The 25,805-nt window shown below is 42.2% G+C and overlaps 1 protein-coding gene across 1 annotated transcript in view; it reads right to left on the bottom strand.

Annotated features, from left to right (window-relative positions):
* The window catches only part of LOC147013677 (semaphorin-5A-like), a 257,475-nt gene extending 233,695 nt beyond the window's left edge, over nt 1-23,780 (bottom strand). Inside the window, exons 1-4 of the mRNA XM_085851573.1 lie at nt 23,709-23,780; nt 18,262-18,427; nt 14,270-14,316; nt 13,598-13,799 (exon numbers count right to left, since the gene is read on the bottom strand). Coding sequence (XP_085707699.1) covers nt 13,598-13,799; nt 14,270-14,316; nt 18,262-18,427; nt 23,709-23,780 — 487 coding nt within the window. The remainder of the gene's footprint in view (nt 1-13,597; nt 13,800-14,269; nt 14,317-18,261; nt 18,428-23,708) is intronic.
* Nucleotides 23,781-25,805: the final 2,025 nt, after the last annotated feature.

The raw sequence follows: 25,805 nt of genomic DNA, 5'->3' as shown, positions 1-25,805 counted from the left end.
CAGGTTCTTAATGGAAGTCGGTGATATTAAAGGGGTTCGTGGGTGGCATGAGTGGGGGACACTGTAGTTATCTCTGCTCAATTGTTCTGTTTATGTAACCTTGATCGTTTGATAGGGGCTTTGTTGTTGTTGTACCATGGCTATTATTTTGTCATCATTCATCATTATGTGAACTTGGTGAGCCTTGTTTGACAGTGCAATTTTCCATTTTTTTGTGGACGATAAACATTATTATTAATTATTATTGATTATTAAATTAAAATCTACGCACCATGGCCTGCGGCCGGCTATCCAGGCAAGAGAATTACCGGCGGTGTAAAAAATGGATTTGGTAGTTATTTTTTTCAGGAAAATGAATGGGACGCTCTTCGAAAGAAACGGGATGCACACGTCCGAAGAGTGTTATGGAAAACCAGCACACAATGTGATTACTTGGCAGAAATAAAATAAAATAGTGTGCTTTATCATCCACATGTGTGAGCAGAAACGGGTGCGGGTCATCCGTCTGCAGTGCGTGCGCCAATCAATAATTCAACCAGCTTCAGTCAGTGACTCCTCCGGACTGGGCCCCAGCCAAGTATTGGCAAGATTGATCGTCATCAAGAGTCACAAACAATGAATTTATTTCAGCACGGAATGAATGTAACGTGTCGCGATTTCTGCTGACTCGGACTGGGACAAAATTTGGTCACGTGTAGTTAAGCAAAAACCTTTTACGTTTTCGTTTTATTTCTTGAAACGTGACAGCTGCGACTGTTGGACGAGGAGAACGGTGTGAATAGGGACGTACTTGTGGTGAAACAACTACAGAGAGATTATAGCGGAGAAAAGAGAGGTGAAAAGTTGAGATGAAAGATGGAGAAAGGGTAAAGAAGACCATAAATAGAGATGGACTGGCTGAGGGGGGGGGAGGCCATCAAAGATGTTTATTTTCTATGAAATTTGCAGACACCATCTTTGTTTGGTGACCATCTTTTTTATACATATAAAAGTATGGTGCAAATTTTGGCACCTTTCCACAACCCTCCCAATTGTTGCTCCCTTACCCCTCCTAGTATCTACTCAAAACCTTCTTTCCCATTCACTTTATATTTGTAGGAGTCAGGCTCATGGGGGAGCAATGTAGAACCGACAGTGGAACAAACATCAAAAATTAATAAAAAGGAAAAGAGGAGAAGGAGGAGGGAGGAAACTGAAACTAGCAAGTGAGAGGGTTGGGTTATGAAAGGTTAATGGAGAAAATAAAGTCATTGTTGAGAGTTGGGAATGATAAGAGATGGCGGTGCACTGCTTGCTTCAAGTACTCGAAGGAAGAATGAGACAGAACAGCGTCTGCAGGTGCATCCGTAGACGGGAGAAGTGAAGAATAAGAGTTCAGGTGTGCAGACAGCATGGATTTTGGAACTTTAACGAGGAGGAGGTTACTGGAAGAGCACATCCATCCTGGAGTTGCTGGGAAGAGTCAGAGGACTGAGTGAGTAGAGGGAGCAATGTTGCAGAATAAATAATTTGTGGGATTTTTTCCCACCTATGGAACTGACCTCGACATCCTCTTCAATCTCATTCTTCCCTTCAGGTCTTCAAGACAGCTGTTCACCACCATCTCAGATCATCCCCCATCGAAAACCATGAACTTTTTGAACCCAGTCAAACCTCCTTCCCAACTCAAGCCCACCTCGTTCCAAATTTCCAGTTTTTTCTTCCTGAGAGTTTGCTTCTGTATCCATCTTGTCGACCTCATGCATCCAACCCTACCCCTCATTCCTCTCCACTCCCATTAATTAATTATTTGTCCAAGTTTCCCTCTATTTTGTCCTTCAATCCTGCTGTTGATGTTTTCCCATTCTCTCTGCTGTTCCTTTTGTTCTGTTGTGTACTGATCCATTCAGCATTCTAGCTCTTCCAGGAGCCTTGATATTTATATTTACATTTAAAACAGAGACCACCGACCTGTCTGTAGTGCGAGACAAACAGACCTTGTGTTCTTGAAACATGACAGCTGCAACTGTTGGAGGAGGAGAACGGTGTGAATTGGGACATAATGCGAATCGAGAGAGAAAGACACCATGAGAGAAACAGACCTCATTGTGGGAGATTCCAATAATGTTGAGAGCTTAAGATTCCAAGGAATCCAGGAAAGACAAGTGTGATGCTGGGGCGTCAACTCATAGTTGAGAGCAGCACTCCATTAAGTTATGGATTAAGGCCTTGCCATGTACTCCAAGTAGCTCTGATTTTCCAGAAAATACTTTGATCGATGGAGGATGCCAAGTCTGCGGCTGCCTTTGGAGACCAGCTTTGCTACGTGGTTGGCCACACTTCCCACATGCTCCAACCCTGATTTTCTCTCACCAGTGCCTTGCGGCACAACAGCGAGAGCGTCCTTCACACATTTCCTCAACTCTAACTCTCTACTTTAGGTAATGACCTTTCCTGTTAGCCTATTATTTATTTAAACTATTATGTTTGACATCCATTAACATTAAAATTCTATATCCTGCAGCGAAAGGCTTTGGAATTGTGATGACATGATACTTTTTTCTACATGAGAGATGCTCATGGAAGACTGACGACACGTGGCATCAACAGTTGGTACATATTTGATGCAGAAATTAAGGATGCTAATACCGGAATGCATCTCAAAATGAATTGGAAAAGCAGATGAGAACATCTCTTAGCAGTGATGACTTGGGCTCAAGTATTGATCCGATGATAGCAAAATTAAGTATCAGTTCGAGAGTTGTGTGAAGATGCTTTGATGAGAACAATGTTGCAGTTCCTTGCACAGATTTTGGTGTGAAGGTCTGAATGCATTACAGCAACAACTCACTTAACACTGCCCCATAGAATGCTGATTGGTGATAGAGCTCTTTATCCTGGAGAAAGTTTTTACGAAAAAACAAAAGCATTAAGAAAATCCAGAACACATACAGCTCTCAACGAGTAAACACACCCACTGCCATTGCTACCTCCACTATCTGCAATGGATGGAGGTTATGTTTTCACCTCTGTTTGTTTGTTTGTGTGCAGGATATCTCAAAAAGTTGTCAACGGGTTCGGATGAAACTTGGTGGACAGGTTGGGTGTGTGGACAAGGACGAACTGATTCGATTTTGGTGAAGATCCGAATCTGGATCTGGATATGAGGATTTAAATTTTTTTAAGTGATTCTTTCCCATTTAGAGACGGGGAAAAAATAACAATATATAGCAAGATGTTTCAAAAAGTTATGGACAAGTATGACAAAACTTGGTGGATGAGTTGGGGATGTGACAAGAACAAGCCGATTAGATTTTGGTTCAGGTCCTGATTCAGATCCGGCCGAACAATGGGATACAAAACGTAAACTGTTCAGTCTAGTGGAGGTAAGCGCTCTACCGAGTGTTCTTCTAGATTGTACTGTGTGCACATGCTCCAAGCCAATCAGTGCCGTTTACTCCGCCTTTGTTTTGCAGCAGGACGAGCTTCCTCCACAACGTCTCCCATCGCTGCCATGTAGAATATGTATGAGCAGAATCGCTGTGGCGGAAAATATTATTTTATATTGATGTTCATTACATATTGTTATGTGAATGACTCCTTGAGGTGAATCTATATTTATTGGTGCGTGTTTTAGATAGGCGTAAAGTAATTCGATGTAATAATACATATGCATCACTATTACGCTAAGAAAGGCACTGTGAACCTTCCAGAAGAATATTTTATGTTCTTTCCTTTGTGAAATCTGTCGAAATGTTCCTCTTGAAAGAGCACGCTACGACATGGAGGGCGAGTCTGGTGGGAAAATGAACGAGCGCCGTCAGTGGCGGTTAAGGGCTGTCAATTTACCTCTGGGAGTTCAAGGTGTTGTCGTTACCGCTCACAACAAAAGAAGAATTATTCACAATAGCTAGAATCTTTGGCAAGGACACTTGCAGATCGAGTGTCTCATAAGTTTATTCGCACTCCGAATATAGCAAACAAGAAAAACAACAGCAAGAGCGTCCTTCACGTTAAGCCATGCACTGGACCTCTCGTAACTCACCCTCAGATCCACCCCTTTTTGTCCCACCTCCATTAGAGGGAAAAACACATTGGTTACGTTCGACGAGCGAACGGATGCTATCCGGTCTCTGGAGGGAAAGGACAGCCACAAGTCTAATAACGGAGTACCACCTCAAATAAGCTTGCGTGTAATGTGACGATCAACACTACTGCTCACGAGAAGGACCGATTCACCATCGTGCTCGCCTGCACCGCATACGGTGGAAAGCTTCCTGCGTTTGTCATGTTGAAGAGGAAGACAATGCCAAAAGACAAGATTCCAGCTGGTGTCATTGTTTGTGCGCAGCAAAAGGGGTGGATATACGAGGAACTGGTCCAGGACCGGGTGTGCACGCTCTGGAGGAGTTGGCCAGATGGCAGTCTCTCCCGGTGACGGAGCATGCTAGGCATGGATGCATTCATTTGTCACAAGACCGACGACACCAAAGTGCTGCTCCGTCAGACCAACATCGATCTCGTCATCATCCCAGGCGGGTTGCCATTGCTCATGCAGCCCCTCAATGTGTCCATCCACAAGCCGTTCAAGGACGGGCTATGTCGCTGCTGGCCCGTCTGGACAATGAGTGGGAAGAAGACCTACACCAAAAGCGGGAGGATGAGAAAGGTCGATCTTCTGGATTATCAAGGTGTGGGAGGAGATACTGTCGGACATCATCAAGCGAGCATTTCTGAAATGTTGCATCTCCAACAACATGGATGGCATGGAGGACGACGACATTTGGGAGGAGGAGGCTGCAAATGACAGTGACAGTGACGAGGACTTGCTCTACCCTGATTTGGACAAGGAGTTATGTGCCGTCTTCGATGAGGAAAGCAATGACGAGGATTTCCTCGGGTTTAGCTGAAAAGCTTCATCAAAACCAAACAGCCCTTTTTAGGGCCACAAATCCACAAGAAATATGTATGATACCAGTATGAATCCCTTTTCTTCTTTTTCTCGAAACAAAAAAATCCTCGTCGTAATCTTAAAAAATATATGATAAAGAAACAAAGAAATCTATATAATATTAAAAAGCAAACATGGGAGTAAGCAGGTTGATACCCCCATCACTTTGCTCCATCAGAAACGTACTTGGATCGAGATCAGAAAATAAAATGATCAATATATTCATTTACTTTGAGGGTGAAAAACAGGGAGGTAGTTAAAACACGGCCACGGTTTATACACCGGAAAATACGGTATACCAGCATGAAAGCCCATCAAAATGACGGTTGCAATTATTTCATTAGAAATATTCAGACTGGAAAATATGATGGTTTGTAGCAAGAAAAAGCATTATTTTAAAGCACTATATGTACAAATGTTACCCTATGTTCTTTATGTTCTGGGACCTTTCCTTTCAAGGGTGCAGCATCGTGAGTGTGCCAAAGCCTGAAGCCTCAGCCTAGTGTCAGGTGTACTTATATCTGCTTTATTTATTAGACATCGCACGTATGTAAATGAACACTCGTTTTACTCTGTATGCGTTACACATTAGTCGGGTCAATTTATGACAAACAACCACCAAACCCACAACAAATTGCAACAAAAGGTTTCTCAGTGGTTTTCATTCCGACTGGATATACTGATCAATAGAAAAAAAAAGTCTAGCTAAATCTGACATCCGAAAATGGGTTAAAACAGTCATTTTCAAGATGGCCACCACCGGGCTTTGAAATAACTAAAACAGCTACAACTTCTTCAATAACTGTGATAAAAACATAATTGTTGGTTCTAGTCCATGGTTTTAATTGATCAGCAATTCACTGGTGTCAATAAAATTTAGATCTGATCAGTATTTAACCTGAAATCCAAGATGGCGGCAAAAAAGGAAGGGCGTAAAATCAATAAATTGTCTGTATGTAATCAAACCTCTGTTAGGCAATCACCCAACATTTATCAAATTCGAACAAAAGGGTTTTCAGTCTTCTTTCACCAGTAATTATATGTGATGTATTACATGTCAGGGGAATGTCCCTGGCTCTGATTGAGTAGCCTATCCCTTTCTTCGGATAGCCTATCCCTATCCTATCCTATCCCTTCCCTTTATAACAGCATAAAGAAGCAACTGGTGCCAGAATTGAAAGACATGCATTCGACCTCTCGAAGATAAGCACAAAGCTGAATGCATTTTCACCTTTCTCCTCTGATCCTACATTGAGAAACATCATAAATGGTATCGTGGCAAGCGAAGACATCAACGTGCATGAATATGAAGCTGTTGGGAACAAAATCATCGAGAGAATGATTGGACAACCTGTGTTTTCCTTCTCCATCAAGAGGACAGAGAAAGCAAAGACCCTGGGAAATTCTAATGCTCTCCAGGTTGCTCCTCACAGAACCATCGACTCCAGTGTGCTATTCCAGCGATTCCTGGTGGTATCCCAGATAGGTGATTTGTCACTTGAGGACATGATGAGTTTTGAGCTCAGTCCATACCCTCCATCCCTCTTTGAGGACAACAAGATCTTGAAGAAAGCCGACAAACCTCAACTCGCTCAAGCCATCAATGACCACTGTACCAAGGCACTGGCATGTGAAGGAGTACCTGACACCACACCTTCAGCACACCTTAAGACTGAAAGGTATGTTCTTGATGGTGGATCCTTGCTGCACAAGCTCAAGTGGAAGAAGGGAGATACATATGGCAAAATAGCCAGAGCATATGCGGACTTCACAACAAAACACTATGGGACAGCAACTGTTGTCTTTGATGGCTATGATGCAGGCCCTTCGATAAAGGATAACACTCAGCAGAGACAGGGACAAGCCAACAGCTATCCAACTGTGAACGTCACCAGAGAAACTGAATTTGATGAAAAGAGAGATGAATTCCTATCTGTCGGCAGTAACAAGCAACAGCTCATCACCTTAATAGGCGATCAGCTGAAAAAAGTGGGCTGCACAGTTATTCAGGCAGAAGGGGACGCTGATGTGGACATTGCCAAGACAGCCGTAAACAGCACTATTCTGCATTCCACCACACTAATCGGAGGGGACACAGATTTGTTGATGCTTTTGCTCCATTACTGTATAATAGATGGAAAAGCACTATATTTCAGATCAGACAACCAGTCAAGAAGCAATCTGAAAGTATATGACATCAATCGAATGAAGCATCTTCTTGGGAATAAGTTGTGCACTCAACTATTATTCTTGCACGCCTTCACAGGATGTGATTCAACATCTCATGTGTATGGCATTGGGAAAAATCAGTCTTTCAGAAACTCGTGGAAGATGATCAAGGCCTCCAGTTGTGTGCAGATACATTCACTTCGAGAGGCGTCAGCCACGCTGAAATAAAGAAACTTGGCAGCCAAGCGATGGCAGTTATATCTGGTGCGGAGAGCACAAGTTGTCTGGCAGCCATGCGTTACAAGATATTCACAAAGAAGGTCGCTGCTGCTTCGTCTTTCGTAACACTTGAACGCCTTCCCCCAACGGAATCTGCCACCAAGTTTCATTGTCTCTGAGTGTACTACCAGGTCATGGTTTGGATGGGGATGGAGGGTGATCTCGATCCTCTGGACTGGGGCTGGGGACTTGAAGACAACCGCTTTGTACCTATCATGACTGCCATGAATGCTGCACCAGACACTCTTCTGAAGATGATACACTGCAACTGCACCACAGCTTGTGGCACACCCCATTGCAGCTGCAGAAAGAATGGGCTTCTGTGTACGTCTGCATGTGGATTATGCCAAGTGACGTTTTGTGACAATCCACTAAATCAAGCCTCTGAGGAACTAGAGGACAGCGATGAGGACTGAAATTGTAACCTAAACTGCCATTATGTAATGTTCACAAATAAATGTTTCAGTGGCACCAGGTGTTCAGTGATTTTGGTTCAGATGGAAAATGTATTGATTTTTGCACTCTTGAATTTTGCCGCCATATTGGATTTCATGTTAAATACTGATCAGATCTAAATTTTATTGATATGACACCAGTGGATTGCTGATCCATTAAAACCATGGACCAGAACCAACAATTATGTTTTTATCACAATTATTGAAGAAGTTGTAGCTGTTTTAGTTATGTCAAAGCCTGGTGGCGGCCATCTTGAAAATGACTGTTCTTTTTTTTTTTTTTTTTTTTTTTTTTTTTTTGTATACCTTGGTCGAGGCTCGTATGAGAGCTAACACACAACTCACAGCAATGAGGCATGAGACAAGAGGGGCGGGAGTGGAAGGGACAAAACATTGGGGAACAGACACAGGTGAAATGTGGAAGGGAGAGGGATGGGGATGGGACGGGGAACATGGCGAGGGGAAGATGGACATTAAAGGGACTTTCAGGAAGGAAAGCAGGAGAATTGAAGGAAGTGGGCTTGGGTGGATTATCGGGGGTAGAAAAGATCGAGGATTTGGATGGGGGAAGATAAGAGGTGGTGGTGAACAGCTGTTTTGAAAGCCTGGAGGGAAGAATGGGAAAGAATAGAGTGAGGAAGTTTATTCCAAAGGCGGGAAAAAAGAGGAATGAAAGAGTGAAGATGAGCAGTGATTCGTGATTTTGGTAGTTTTACCAGAAGGGGTTGTTGGCGGACCTTGAGCGCCCTGTGGAAATGTGGTGGGGACAAATCGCAGAGAGAGCAGGGGGGCAAGGCTGGAGAGGAGTCGGTAGAAGACAGAAAGACCACCGACCAACCTGCGGTGATTGAGTGAGAGGCCCAAAGACTCAGCTTCATTGCCGGAGATGCCAATGATCTTAAAAGCCCTGGTTTCGACAGCGTGAAGTCGAGAAAGGTGGGAGGCAGGAGCACCAGCCCAGAGGGGAGAGCAGTACTCCATCAGGCTACGGACAAAAGCTTTGTAAGTGGTCAGGAGCTCAAGAGGGCCGAGGAAGGACTTTGCACGACGGAGGATTCCCAGTCGGCGACTGGCTTTTGAGGCAAGGTTGGAAATGTGACTTTCCCAGGAAAGGTCATGGCAGATAGTGAGACCCAGAAGCTTGAAAGAAAAGACTTCTTCCAGAGGATTGTTGAGAAAGTGGATGGGGGGGTTTTGTAAACGGTCCTTTCGAAGAGACATAGTGAGAGTGTGAGATTTGTCTGGATTGAAAGACATGTTCCACGTGTTGGACCAGTTTGTGATTTTATCTAACCCATTTCTAACCCATTTCTAACCCAGTTCTAACCCATTTCCGCATGTCAGATTTTGGTAGACTTTTTTTTCTGTTAATCAGTATATCCAGTCGGAATGAAAACCACTGAGGAACCTTTTGTTGCAATTTGTTGTGGGTCAGGTGGTATTTTGACCCGACTCCATCACGTGCAGCGGATTTGACCTCACTGCACCTTGTATTTATCGTTTGTGTTTTTTTAAAAGTTCTGTACACCACCACTGAGGCCCGGTTGCCAGTCAACATGTACATTTCCAAAAGGAGAGACATAATTACTCTTGAATGGAAAATGTTTTTCGAGTTTTTTTATCCTGAAAAAATAGAATGTCGTGAACGCACAATCATGTTAAAAGATTGGCCTTTAAAACCCTCCTTAAATCGTCCTTTTGAAAGGGGACACACAAATACACAAACACATTGTGGTTTTTATGGTGTGTACGTGTACATACATATACATATACATATACATATACATATACATATACATATACATATACATATACATATACATATACATATACATATACATATACATATACATATACATATACATATACATATACATATACATATATATATATATATATATATATATATATCAGATGAACATCCTGGCTGTTATGGTGAGCATCACCACGGATTATGTCTCACATGGTAAAACTGCATAATCCGCAAAGAAAAACCATCCGTCTGCCCATCCATCCATCGGGACCATATTCTGTGCAGAGTGTTGGTGCTGCTTGAGCAGTCTCTTGGGCCATTGAACACAATCCTGGATGAGTCACCACTCCGACACAGGATACCAGCAAGATGGTACTCATTTTGGCAACCTCAGAAGGATGACAGGCAGAGTCAACCCCACCTGGTATTGATTCAACAACCAAGTGGGATTTGAACTCACGATCTTTGGATCCCAAGCCCACCACCCAAACCATTAAGCCAACACCAGGCATATGATATCTCAAACGACGATCATGTGACATAATTGTAAGGGTGGAGGGAGGGGGGGTTAACGTCCACCCTGTGAACTCTCCCTGGATTCGCCATTGTGTATATATATATATATATATATATATATATATATATATATATATATATATATATATATATATATATATATATATATATATATATATATATATATATATATATATATATATATATATATATATATCCCCTGCTCTCCTTCTTCTCGGGCAGTGGCACAGGACGTCGTCCAGCCTCCTACCAGGATTGAAAATGATCTGAACATCTTGCCAGGCTCTGCCTCCAGGTTTGCCTGACAAGCTTCATTGTCTTGTGAATTTCCCCATATCTATCTTCTGTGGCATCTCTGAAAGGCCTTTACGATAATTGTAATGCATTGTGGGTGCATATCGGTAGCGGTTCAGGGGTTATTTTATTGTTGGCTGCATCATCCATTTTTGTGCATCGCTTCATTCTTGTTTCCTTTCCCCCATATTTGCTTTTAATAAATATCACTGGTCTCAGAGTGAATTCCGCTCATCTTGGCTGCTTCGTTTGGTGGTTTAGTTTGATTGCAGGATATTTGGGGTCTGAATCAAACTGTTAGACCATGCCATGTGAACTCACGGTTTGCTCGGCCGAATTGATGAGTCACGTTGCATCTATCAGCATGGCTTTTGGTTAATTCCATGGCTCCATGAGCAGTGTAACATGGCAAATAGGCCTGGGAACTTGCTCGGGCCTTTGAATTAGCTGGCAGTTGTGGTCACTTTGATATGACCCACGAGATTTGAACCGGGCAACAGAAACGGACCTGGGACTGTAACTATATTTTTTCTGTTTTTGATAATACATACCGATGTTATCATAATAATAAAAAAATTAATTTTAAATTCAAATATATTTACTATCAGTATTGTTATTATTATTATTATTATTATTATCATCAATATTAACGCTCTTACCGACACCACAATATAGCCCTCATATACTGCCCATGGGTAAAAAAAAATAATAATAATAATAACAGTCGGGAACACATCTCCACATAAACAATGGTAAAATAACCCCTCTTTGAGCTCATTTTCAATTAGCGCTCCCCTTTCCAGGAACACATCATGAACGAACGCTAAAGACCCTGTCACACCTTGACGATTTAGCCAACATATGCCTGACATATGAAAAATTTCGCTAAAACGCTGGTACACGTCGAATACGTTATGGGTAAGTTTGTATACGTCAAGAGCACACTGGCATACGTCGTAGTACGCCGAGCTGTTAGACAAATTTTCCATGCTTGAAATTTTTTGACGTATGCCAGTGTACTACGACGTATGCCAGCGTATGACTCACACGTTCCGCATAACGCTGGCCATAAGTTGTAGGCACGTTACTTGATCGTTGACACACGTCGACACACGTGACTTGTAAGTTACTCATAAGTCGAAACACGTCGAGGTAATGTTTGGCGTACCCAAAACTTATTTCTAACCTATGAGTAACGTGTTGTAGGCACGTTACGCGATCGTTGACACACGTCGACATACGTGTGTCATACGCCGAGTACGTTGAGAAATTCTCAACATGCTGAAAATTTGTCGACGTACTCGGCGTACTACGATGCATGCCAGCGTATTACGACGTATGCCAGCGTGCTCTTAACGTATACAAAACTTACCCATAACGTATTCGATGTGTGCCAGCTTGGTTCGGCAAATTTTTCATACGTCGGCATACGCTGGCTAAAACGTCAAGGTGTGACAGCGGCTTGACACTTCGATGTCTTGTGCGGTTATGATTTGAATCGTCGAGCCGCAGCCTATGAATAGCCTACGCCACGTGATCGTCGGCGATACGCTGCCACGCGCTATGCATAAGTTAGACTATCGTTGGGCATAGGTTGTGAACGCTGACAACACGCTCAGCATTCGTTGTTATAAGTTATCTATATGTGATTGAAACGTTCTGTGTACGTTACTAAAATTATCTGTGTACGTTACTAATACGTTATGCATACGTCCAACTCGTTATGAATACATCCAAAAATGGGAAAAAACATCAATAGTACAGCATACGCAGGCGTTTTGCATACATTTTGATACCTTGCCATACGCCGGCTAAAACGTCAAGGCGTGACAGCCCCTTAAGCAAGGTTTTACATTCAGGTGGTTGTGACCCACAAATAGCTGTTTTAATCAGCCTTGTATGACCAATGGCAACATGATGATGTCACCTGCAAGATTTCGCAGCATCCTTTCACTTATGAAGCTCTTGCCTTTATCCCCCATCCCTCACACAAGGACAGAGATGGGAGACATTCAACTGAGCTCATACCGACCGTCCGTCTGTCCAATTGACTGATCTTTCTGTCGCATGTACTTTTGTGTACGTGATATTTCAAAAACCGTTGAACATTTAGTTTTCATATTGCAGATATCTATTCCTCATGACATTATCTCAACCTGAATAGATCACGGTTGTGATTGGGTGAATTATATTGCCATGGCAACCATCTCGGTAACTTGGCGTGGGCACGTGATATTTTAAAAACCGTTCAAGATTTAGCTTTTATATTACACAGATCTATTCCTCATACCGCCCAAAAGGCGAACGACCTTGAGTATCAGCTTCTTGTTACAATACACATTGCTCCGTTTCCTTATCATCAACCCACTGCCAAAACGTCCGATCTCCTCTTCTTAGGGTGAGGACGGTTGCCGTGCATTGATGCAACAACCCTTCTCCTGAAACGAGTATTTGTTGGAAAATGGCACGAAGCCGAGTAATGAGCGCACTAACAAGCCACAGATGCGTCTTTGTGCACAATTTTAATTTTCCATTTGTTCTGTCCGTGAAATGCAAAGTCAATTGTGAATGCAACATTTGCTCGCTGCAGATAAAAGTCATCTCAAATACAATATTTAATTAATCACCAACTCTGAATACAGAATGGAAATGCTGCCCTTTGTAAGTAATAAACAGTGATTCCATACAACTGTATGATATTTCATAATAATCTACGATAGACTTTCCAGACAGAGAACAGAACAATTGGTAAATTAATATAAAGGAAAATGAAGCACTTAAAAAAAAAATCAATTATCAAAGCCAAATATGTGGGGCGTTCAAAACGTTCTCGGAATGACATACTGATTGCAGTCATCGAAGAGACGTTCGCTGCATGTTATTGAATATATAAATATATATGGTGTTTTTTTAAATTCCTTCAAATTATATATTTTTATATATTGAAAAAAAAAAAACAATGGACCATCGTATCTTGTTTTGAGAACCTTTTTAACGCCTCACATATATTTATACCTGGCTTTTTAACCTAATGTTTGGAAATTCCAAATTAACTCAAAACTAGAATCATAATTAAAGCATCACCCAAAGTACTCTTTATCCATATCTTTAGCACAAAAGTGTCAGTCTGCCTGATGCACAGGTAAATGATTATCCAGTGTCTGAGAAAATGCCTGTCACCTCGATGGGTCACAATGGGGTGTTCCTTCCGTTGACAAACGAACTCTCTGTGTTGTGTTGATGCCACCACCAGGGAAACCACCATATCCACTAGGATTGCAAGCACAATGGCCGTTGGCATCATTGCCATGATGATGGGGCTGGGGCTCAGGCCGTCACCTCCACAGTAGTCACAGTGGTTGTCACACAACAAAGACCATCGCTGCAGAAAGTGAAAGAGCAAAATTACAATACACTCTGTGTCTGACCTTTGTTTTTTATGTTAAAAACATACACGACAGGTTATTGACTCTGTTATACCATGAAAGAGCGATGACCGGCATCGGGGCATCACCCTATAACATAATTCCTTTCAAACCGGCATGTCAAACAACAACCATCGTGGATTATTCCATTAAGATGTTTAGTAGACAGCAAATAAATTCAACTGGCTGGAACCCATGAATGAAAAAGGAACTCAAAATGAACAAACTGAACTGTAAATGTAGGGATAGTCAGCTTTAGTTTGACACCAGGTCGGTTTAAAAACGCATGCTTCGTTTTCACGTGTGTACAAATACAAATTTTTCTCGAGCAATAGAAAAAAAAACATTTTGCGATAATTCTCCCAAAACGTCAGTAACGAAGGAAAACAATCCTGCCACCAAACATGCACGGTATTGTAATAACTACCGTTAAACTTGAGGCCTTGTGAGGTGTGCCAATATGGTGGTGTTTGCCTGCCAAACGAGATGAATTTTAATTAAAAATACAAATCAAGACTGGAAAGATAAGTGATACTATAATGCAAAAGAGCAAGTTGTACAAAGGAAGGAGGTGAGGTCACAGGAATGGGGGAAGTAAGAAACACAAAAGTGGTGTTATACCATTTGTTATGCAGATGTCTTGAATGTTGGACTAAATTCCATAAACGTAAATGGAAGAAAGGTTATACAAATGTCAGATGCAGAAGAGATTAGTGTGTGTGCGTGTGTGCGTGCGTGTGATCGAGTAATAATCTACAAGATGTACATTCATCCAATTGTAGAATTTGGAGAACCTGTATGGAGTTCATGTCTCACAATATCCCAAGTAGCCTATATTGAGCGAGTCCAAAAGAGAGCTTTTCGACTGATCAACTTCCCAAATCACCTTCCCAAGACTGACCTTTCACGTGCATACAGTATTGCTTCCCTTGCTGATTGTGAAATTTAAAGTATTGCTTCCCTTGCTGATCATCAAATTAAAATCATCACACACTTTGCTCACTCTGTACATTGGTTCCAGTCGTCATAGCCATCTTTTTCCTCAAACTCGACAATTGGTATCTACATGTAGTCTGAGAAACTCCAAACAAATTGATATAATGCAAACACGAACACGAAATAAACAATCCCCCCATTCCTTGACTATTTGTTGAATATTAATATTTGAATTATTTTAATTTTTCTTTGTTAATACCATTTGTTCATTTTTTAATTTTTGTATGTTCCTTGAACTGTATATTGTCTGTTCATGTCTTTTGAACTTTTAGTTATCAGCTCTCTACCATTTTTCTGATTCATGTTGTGTTGTTCATGTGCTATTTTGGGGGTTTTTTTGTGCATTTTAATGATTTTTCTGAACTATTAATGTAGTTATGTTAAACCAGTTGAAGAGCAGACCTCTCACAGTATATATTTTTGATGCTGATTGATATTTATGTCTTTTGCTCAGTAATTTTTTTGTGAACCAAATGTCGTTTGTCTTCAAACTTTTGTTTGGTGTTTGACACTAAATCCTGAATTATTATTATTTTTAGGATATCAAGCCTGATAGGCTGGGAAACCTATTGATTTTCTTCTGTTTATTATTATTACATGCAAATACCACCCATTGCTTCACTGATAGGAATACCAAGAGTGGAGGGGGGAGGAGAGGGAAGAGAGAGAGAGGGGGTGGGGGACAGAGAAAGAGGTGGGGGAGAGTGAGGAGGTGCACGGGAAAAGAGAGAGCAGGGAGGGGGATTGAGGATGGGTGGGGAACGGAAGGCAGCGAGAGGTGAGAGGAAGGGAAGGCAGATGTACGATGGAGCGTTAATTATAATTCATATACCGTCTCATCAACATCATTCTGCATAGAATAACAATGAAGATAGAAACAAAACAATGTCTCAAATCCATTTTCTACTGGTCATACCATAAATACCGCCCAGAGACAAACACCGCCCGGACTTGTCCTGAGATAAACACAGTCCGGAGACAAACACCGCCAGAACACGTCTGGAGATAAACATCGTCTGGAAACAAACACCACCCAGAAAAGTCCGGAAACAAGCACCGCCCGACGCTTCTGGAGCCAAGCTGTCTGGAGACAAACACCACCCGGACACATCCAGAGATAAACTCCTGTCTGGACATAAACACTTCCCGGACACGTCCAGAGATAAATACCGCCTGGACATGTTCGGAGACAAACACCACTGGGACAGGTCCAGAGACAAACAACCACCGCCAGGACAGGTCCAGAGACAAACACCATCCAGAGATAAACAATTCCGGGACACGTTCAGCAACAGAGAGAGACAGAGGGAGATGGGTGGGAGGATGCTGCATTGCATTAAGAGGGGGTGGAGCGAGTATGGGACAGAGAGAGAGAGAGTGAGAGAGCGAGAGAGAGGTGGAGGAAGGAGAGTCAGCAGAGGGAAATGTGATGCTTTATGAACAACACACACACAGTATTAGTGCTTGGCCGACATTGGCAATTTTTCGGGAATCAGCAGATTGGAATCAGTGTGATTACCGACTCGAGTACGTACTTTATACAACCCAAAAACTTGTCACTTTCAAACCTTGTTTTGGGGGAATTTGAATCAACAAATTTATAAAAGGAACAGATATTCGGTACTACAGAACTTTAATATACAAGAAAACAAACGCGACATGTTAACCGAAGCTTCTCATGCTGTACTTTTCAAGGTTGAATCACAGCAAGATAGGCATGTATAGGCTTGGCTATGTAAGATCGACACTGATTGGTTAATCAGTTATGACGTCAATGGTAATCTGAGCCCCCATTGGTTATCTCACAGTCATCAGTATCTCTGGCTCTGATTGGCTCGAGTGGAGTACAGCGCGCCGACTCACCATTCACACCAACACCTTGGAGGGACGGGGGTGCGAAGCCCCCAAAGCTGATGACTCACCATTTGCACGCCTACCTTGGACAGCGGTTGGAGCAACAGCTTTGATGTTTCCATGTTGAAAGAGAATGAGAGAATGTACAAATTCCTTTTGACGATGTAACACCGGATCCATGGAAAGGATGAAGGTTGCTTCCAACATACATAGTTGTGAAACACTCCGACCTCGACTCAATATCTTAAACATATCTGCGTTGCACTGGTCTGCAAAGATGGGGTTGGCAATTAAGTGCTGTGCAATGGCAGAAGAACAATAAATAGCCAACGATCCTTGAATATTCCTACATCTTCGCACTGGTTGTGTCAAAACTCTCAAGTTCTTTTCTCGAATCTCCAGAGGGACATGCTGTTTGATACAATCAGCCAACCTTTGAGTTGTACAGCCTACGTACCGAGCTTCACATCAGCTCTTAAACTCATAGATAACATTGCTGATTTCCTTATAATTCCTTGTAATAGTCCTTGTGACATGGGCAGAACGTCCTTGTTAACTGACGTAAGCAAACGGTGAAAGGTAAAGATAACTCGAGGTTGTACAGCCAGGTACGTGTTTGATATCGTATGTTTGATTTGTTCTTCAAACCTTCTTGATGATCGTCCTTTTCACGGCATCCTAGTGTTGTGGTTCTACGAAACCGCTTGCCTCTAAGGCAATGGCACCAACATACAGCGAGTGATCCCCAGGCAGTTGTTTTGGTAGTCTCGGTGCAGTCAGACCTTCCCCTCATGTCTAGTGGGTTAATGGGATGAAGTGCGTTGTGTGGGTCTAATAGCTTGGTCGATGAACTATGTCTGTATATTTTTTTCTGATTTCTATTCCAACCCTTTCCTTTTAGCCAAGGTACAAATCAAGCAAGCAAGCAAAACCACGATATCAATTTGCAAACACAACACGCAGCCTCCCGTGGCTGAGAATCAACAGAAGAAGAAACACACTAAACAGCATGCGCATGGCATGCCATTTCATTAAAATCTGTGCACCAATTTCCAATGGCATCTCACCTTGCTCACCAAAAACTCACCACTTCGACCAACACCTCCCGCACACAGGAAAAACATTCTCGCACACCATCGTACCTCTACATCGCTACAATTCGCCACTAAACAGAGGCGTGCTGCACGGCTCGGGCTATACACGAACCGCGTGATGTGGGGACGAGCAACAGACGTTAATAGCACAAACTGCCTCTTGCCGGGAATGTCCCGGGTGAGCACGTGAGATTGATATGACCCTCGACCAGTCGCCAGAACACGGCAAGACAGAGGCAGTGAGGAGAGGTTACGGGAAGGGCGATCTGGTAGGTTTGTATGGGGCCCGGATGTGCATTTTGGTTGATGAGAGGGGGGGCCGTGGGTGGCAGGTGTGCATTGCTATTCGGCATTCAGACTGCACTTGAAGCGCATTCGGGGCCAGGTTGCCGGCTTATACACTATGTTGAGTCAGGGCCGTGTCTCGCCAAATGTGCGAATGAGACCGCTTCCGGCCCCTCGACCTCTTCTTCACCTCTCTTCTTCGCCACCTTCTTATCTGTTTGTCTCGGCTCTGTTGGCTGCTCCTCGTTGCCTCTGCCCTTTGCTGGCTCTTCACTCACGGCTGGTGTGCGACTGAGACGTCCATATTCCGGAGGACCAGTGCAGAGTGCATGTTGCCACGAGCCCTGGCAAAGTGACTAAGCCGGACATACCACGCTAACTCTCGAGGTGGGAACGCTCAAGTGGAGCATCCCACAGAGGTACACGCTTCACTAGCAGACCGATGCATGACTAAGTTAAGGATCGTCACCTCACGCATCTTCTCTCCTCTCTCAAACACCCCTCTATCTCATCCCCTTGAATGCATAAAAGAGCATCCTACTGATTCACAATCCCATTTTCCTCTGGCACGACACTGCACCCCCCATATTGCACTTCACCAAACCCCCTACTCCCACACCTTAGACACCAGTATTTCTCCCTCCTTCCTCCCCCTAAGTGTACTGGGTTGCTTTGGTCAGCCAACCGTGCCAGTTATTGCGAGGCCATTTATCCTCATCTGCTCTCTTTCTTTCTGGCTATCTAATCTTCCTCGGGTTTGTGTGTGTATGTGATGGCGCCTGTCGTAGCTTAAGTTAAGATTGTTGTAATTCTAACGGGATAAGTCTGCTCAGTGCCTGCTTTGTAAGATTGTTTGCCTTTTGCGGCACCCCACAAATTCCTTGCTATCCTCGGCTGTACATACCAATAAACCCAATTTACTGTGCTACATACCTTTCCTCGCTTGATTGTTAATAAATGATTGTCTCAAAATGTTCCCAGCTTGTTTTCGTCTTTTCCTTCATTGGTCCAGCATGGATCGTACTCTCGTTTAGCTGGGAGGTTATCCCCCAACGATCTGTTTTTCAAGCCGGTACGAACTTGGGCAGTTACGCTCAACTGCATCTGATCCGGAAAGGTGATCCGGTTTTAACAAGGTGTACCGGGCAGCGCATCGCCTGGTAATTAAACCACGTGACCATTAGGTAAACGGTATTTATTAGATGGAGGACCCTAAGTCACGTGGTCGAGTTAATGGCGTTCACGGTCGATTAGCGACCCGCCGTGTCACAAAGTTATTCGTGTGCTCGGGCCTGTGATTCCGGAAAGTCTGGTGGGAACTGCAGGGTCTGCAGTCATTCAAGATCACTGTGATGTAGCAGATGTACGCATATATCAATAGTCTCTGTCAGTGGGACATTCGTGAACAAACTTTTAATATCAAAAGAGATGATTATGTTATCCGCACTTGTCGGTGTTGCAGCACAAATTGCTTCTGCAAATGTAAAAGAATCTTTGATCACGAAGTGTGAAAGCGAATCCAATTCTCGTTGTAGTACCTCTCCCAACCACTTGGAAAGTTCATGTTGTGCTGATCCAACCATGGACAATTTTGGTCTCAGTGGGACATTTCCTTGTGGGTCTTGGGCAAGCTGTACATTCTTGGACGTTGGGCTCCAACAGGTTTGATTTTGTTCTACAACCCCTTTGACAGTTCACCACGCTTGTGGAGCTGTAACAGCCATTTGGTGATCTGACTTTCCAACCATGAACTACGATCATGTTCAGTTGCACTTCCCAGTTGTTGGAATTTTGTTTCACCTTTGAGGATATCCATCATTTTGTTAATATAATGAGCGACCCGAGAAAATGGGGAAAAAACAGTAACTTTACGTGCCGACGGACAACGAAGCTGATACACCACAAAAAAAAAAAAATCACAGAACCTTCGGAAAGTGTCCATAATTGAGAATATAAAGAAATGAAAAAAATAATTAATTTATGAAGACAAAAAAACAAATACAGGTGAGCGGCCCGAGTCAATGGGGAAGCATGGTTCATTATTAACCTCCGCCATCTTCGAAGATGGATGGAGGTTACTGTTTACACCCCTTTCTGTTTGTTTGTTTGGTTGTTTGTTTGTGAACAGTATTACGGAAAAACTCCGACGGATTTCGACGAAACTTGGTGGGGGGGTTAGGTATGGTCCAAGGATCATGCCATTAAATTTTGGACTTGGTCCCCCCCCCAAAAAAAAATTGAGAATTTTTTTTTTTTTTTGCATTTCTACATGTTTTAAGTGATTTCCAACCCCCCCACGCCCCCAAAAAAATTGTTAGAGAAATTTTTTTTTTTTTGCATTTCTACATGTTTTAAGTGATTTCCAACCCCCCCACCCCCCAAAAAAAATTGTTACCCCCCCAAATAATATAGAGAAAATGTTTTTTCTTTTCTGCATTTCTACATGTTTTAAGTGATTTCCAACCCCCTCAAAAAAATTACCCCCCCCAAAAAAAAATTGTTAGAGAAAATTTTTTTTTTTGCATTTCTACATATTTTAAGTGATTTCCAACCCCTCACCCCAAAAATAATTGTTTGAGAAAATTTTTTTTTGCATTTTTACATGTTTTAAGTGATTTCCAAACCCCCCGTGCCCCCCCCCCCAAAAAATGTTGGAGAAAAGAACTATAACTCTCATCACTGTTGACATATTTAATGAATAAGATATAAGGTTCACTTGAGTGACCCAGCAGTATTGGCGGTGGAGGTTTTGCACTCTCCCGAGTGCTCCCCCTCTAGTTGTTTACAATGTGTTCAGTATAGTGCTCTGCATGATTTATTCCTCGTTTGTGTGCAGGATAGCTCAAAAAAGTTGTGGACGGATTCGGATGAAACTTGGTGGACATGTTGAGTGTGTGACAAAGAAGAATTGTTTCAAGCTTGGTGAAGATCTGGTTCTGGGTCTGGATCTGATAAATTTTTTTAATTGATTCTTCCCCATTGAGAGGTATTGCAAAACCGATATACAGCACGATATCTCAAAAAGTTGTGGACGGATTCAGACGAAGCTTGGTGGACAGGTTGGATGTGTGCTAAGGACGAATTGGTTCAATTTTGGTGAAGATCCTGATCTGGATACGAGAATTATTTAATTTTTTAAGTGATTCTTCACCATTGAGAGATAGGGCCAAAAACGATATAGTACTGTATAGCATGATATTTCAAAAATTATTGATTGGGCCCGATATGTTCTCTTGGATCAGGCATTACGTGGCGGAGGTATGCGCTCTACAGAGTGCCCTTCTGGTTCAACCCTGTGCAATGATAAATCTTATCCAGGTGCTTTGCAAGCACAATGTTACATTAAGAAGAATGTTTAGCAATTGAGAAGAATTCTGGTATCAACACTTTCTGGAACATTAATGCTTATTTTGAGTTCTTCGGTAGATTTAGATGCCTCAATATCAAGTGAGTTGAAGTTTCTGATTTCTCAACTTTATATACAAATTTTGATTTAGTACGAGTGAGGGATTCACGCTTCAAAGTGAGTGACAAGGTTTTTAACTCTTTTAATAAGTTTTTACGTGTCAGGTTTGATAGAGCATTCTTTTCTAAAAAGAAATACTCAAGTTTTCATTGTTTTGGTTAGCAGAAGTTTAAAGATGATGTTAATTTTATTTTATTGAATACTTTTGTTTCTTTTTGTAGGATAATGTTTCAACAGGTTTTGGGTATTCCCATGGGTGGGAATTGCAGCCCCTACTAGAGGATATTTTTCTTATTTTCTGTGAATTTTCATTTATACAGAAACTGATGAAGGAGAAAAAAAAAACATAGGATTATCTAAAATATTATCTCATACATGTGGTTATGTCGATGAAATTTGTGTGGTTAACTATACTGTTTTCGATCGGCAGCTTCACAAGATTTATCCAGATAACCTGATTGTTAACAGGAGTAGTAATGATTGCACAGTTGCTGCATATCTGGATGTGTTGGTTAGAGTTGGACAGAATGGTTTTAGTACAAATGTATATCATAAAGTTGATGATTTCAGTTTCCCTGTAGTTTTGTACACCTTTCCAGGTAACAATGTACCAATTAAAATGGGTTTCAATGTCTTTTCATCTCAGATACCTTGATTTGTAAGAATTTGTTCAGTAAAGGATGATTTTCCGGAACGTGCTAAGAAGGTTTTTTCCATCATGTTAAACAGAGGATATTTAGCTGATTGTTTGATCAGGTCTTGAGAAAATGTCTTTAGACTCCATCATCACCTTTTATTTAAGTTTGGTTGGTTTTTGTGTGAACAAGTTCCTATTGCATCTGATATAATAATAATTAATTATTTTATTTAGGTAAATTCTTTAATGATAACTATTGATTGAACATATATATATGTATATATATATATATATATATATATATATATATATATATATATATATATATATATATATATATATATATATATATATATCTTCTTCTTCTTCTTTCGGCTGCTCCCTTTCGGGGTTGCCACAGCGTATCATCCGTTTGATCCGCATAGTGATTTGGCACATGTTTTACGCCGGATGCCATTCCTGACGCAACCCTGGTCGCCTCTTACAACACAGGGATATGGTACACCTATTTTAACCAGGGTATACACCGGCCCAGTAGACTGGTACTCATTTCGCCGACCTCGGAAGGATGACAGGCTGAGTCAACCCCCTGGTGTATTAATTCAGTGGCCCAACGGGGCTTGAACTCAGGACCTTTTGGATCCCAAGCCGCTGCCCTAACCACTGCACCAACACCAGGCTATATATATATATATATATATATATATATATATATATATATATATATATATATATATATATATATATATATATATATATATATATATATATATATATATATATATATATATATATATATATATATATATATATATATATATAGATATAGATAGATATATATATATATATAGATAGATATATATATATATATATATATATATATATATATATATATATATATATATATATATATATATATATATATATATATTTTCTAATCAATCAGGAACTATCCTGGTCACAAAGCAATGGACTGTTGTGTATTTCATATGAACTCACAAGTTATGGTGATGAGATCCCAGGTTCAAATCCCTTCCACGACACGAGCTTATCCAGTGTCTACTATACTGTTAATTTGATTAATCAAAAAGTACACTGAGGGTTTGGAATGTGATCGTCATGAAATTTAACCTTCCTTTTCCTCCCCCCACAATACCCTATCCCCCTTGATTACATAATAAACAGATGGGTCTACCACTGTAAAAAAATAATAAAAAAACAACAATAAAAAACATGAAAAGCCTTTAGAGATATGTTACCTCACAGAAAACCAAATTCGACCATTACCTTCCCTTATCAAGCTATAACTGATCATTTACACAGAGACGTTTCCATGGTTATGGTGGTTAAGTAGGCAATGAGGTTAGACAATGAAGAGGTTTGAACTTGTGAACCCGGGCAGATCCTCATCCCCAGATTCTCCTAATCAGAAGAAAATTGAGGGGTTTAATGACATCCGCACGTAATTAACTTCCATGTAAACGATCAACTTATCACGGAAATTTGCCATTTTGTCAGATCATTATGAACTCACGGTCCCAAGGCCATAGTCAGCCAATGTCGTTTGCTTGAGGCAGCTTCCCTTTATGTCCCTTGCTCTCTCCATAGACACCGAAAGTAAAATAGGAAAAGGTAAGAATTTTCTCAATAATTACAGCGTGGGTGGAAAATGATGTGTTGCAGCCACAATGGAGAGTGTATGTAGGTGGGCTGGGGAATAAAGAAAAGAAAAAAAAACAGCACGAGGGAGGGATGTAAAAGAAAAATTGCATATTGTTGTATTGTCTTAAAAAAAAAATAAATAAGAAAAGGTTCCACTGTTTGGGAAGGAATACAAAGGAATGTCGATAAAACAGTCATGACCGGTGTACGTAGGCCATACAAGCCTTTGCAAACTGGTGATTGGATGAATAATTATTGGAAGGAATCAAAGAAAAGGAAGCAAAAAAAGAGAAAAGAGAAAAAGACATGCTCAAAGGGTCCTCTGGGAATTGCTGCATTATCACTGAGGTGCTGAATCAACCTGCAAACAAATGAGAAATAAATAACATTTTCTCATTCTCATGCGAGACAACCCTATCTCCAACCATTATTCTAACTGAACATCAACCTGCATTTATAATTAACTTACGCATCCCCCTCAGTCTATGGGCAAGGAGTGCTACACAATGGGATACTATGGCCTAATCTTTTCAAAACATATTGTCATAAGCCGATGGGTATATTGAAAAGGCTTGATTTGTTAGAGATCACACAACGTAGGCTTTATTCAGCAAGAACAGGACAACCTGTAACAATACAGGTGCATAGCTAAGTACAACAAACATAATAATATTGTTGTGGGCCGGGGTTCGATGGCGATAAACGACCACTAGGTGGAGCAGTAGAGTCGTCTCCCACCGAACACCCGGAATTTAGGTCGTAACCTTTGGATAACTCCAAAGGTCACGGGTCCCTTAAGCGGACCGTGGACGCCAATATTTCGACCGCGTGGAGTAGGGTTAATTGTCTTGATCTCCAATATACCTAAATAACCACGCAGTCTAGCTACCGGGGAAACCACACCCTCGACGGGCTCTGTCCGAATCGAGGCGCAGGTAACGACTCGGATCCGGCGTAACCGAGCGGAGTTACCAGAGCCGCGCCAGTCCCAATGACAACTTACGGCACCAACGGCCTTAGTATTTCTCAAACCCGCACCGTGCTGGGTCAATGCAAGAAAGCACAGAAAACGAGCTGGTACATTTAACACGGGGGGGGGGGGGTTATTTTACAATAATCGGGAAGGGAGACACAGAGCAGAGTTATCACGAATAAGAAATGTAATTCACAATGTACAAGGCACTTAACAATTCTACTTACAGACAGGGGCCCACGGACACGGATGGACACACACACACACACACACACACACACACACACACACACACACAATAAAATGGACCCCGTGGGTCTTTATTCAGTAGAGCCTGGCTGGGGGTACCTTCCCACCTCGTGCGGTCACACCAACTCCAAACCACCACGGTGGGACTCGAACCCACAACCCGAAGTCCACGGCCCATGAACGAGACCAAGCCACCATGACCGCAGACCGCTCAAACCACGACCACCACTGTCACAGTCCTCTCGTCTTTTCCACCACTCTCGAGGTCCGAGCGATTTTTCTTTTTGCCACTCTCCTCCCGATTGGACAAGGGGTTGTCGGGCGACTCATGGCCGCCCCTCATTGGTCGGGCTGAACACTCCATCTGGCTAAGGCGGAGCCAGCCCTGAGGTGATGAGCTTCCTTGATTGGACAAGGGGTGGTCCAGTGGGAGGGGCAACGACCACCCTCCCCCCGTGCGTGTCTGAGAACCCAGACGGAACAACCAGGGGAGCACCCTATTCTCCATTCACCCTTGTAGCGGGGAGGGGCGTTCTCAGGTCGGCTGTCGGGCCCACCGCCGTTGATTGGACGAGCTCACGGTGGGCGGAGGGAACCTCACCCCTGTACATGACACGCTGCACGTGGGCGATGGATGGCGATGGTGTGAAAACGAAGAAAGATTGAAGATGTAAAAAACCTGACTATAAAAGCAACTCATAGCGCACACATGTAATTAACCCATTAGACAGAAGGACGGGACCCTGA

Source organism: Eptatretus burgeri, chromosome 13 (assembly GCF_056783735.1).
Source record: "Eptatretus burgeri isolate ZD-2024b chromosome 13, Ebu_testis_v1, whole genome shotgun sequence".
NCBI lineage: Eukaryota > Metazoa > Chordata > Myxini > Myxiniformes > Myxinidae > Eptatretus > Eptatretus burgeri.
Note: the sequence above shows the minus strand (reverse complement) of the source record. Positions and strands in the feature narration are given on the sequence as shown.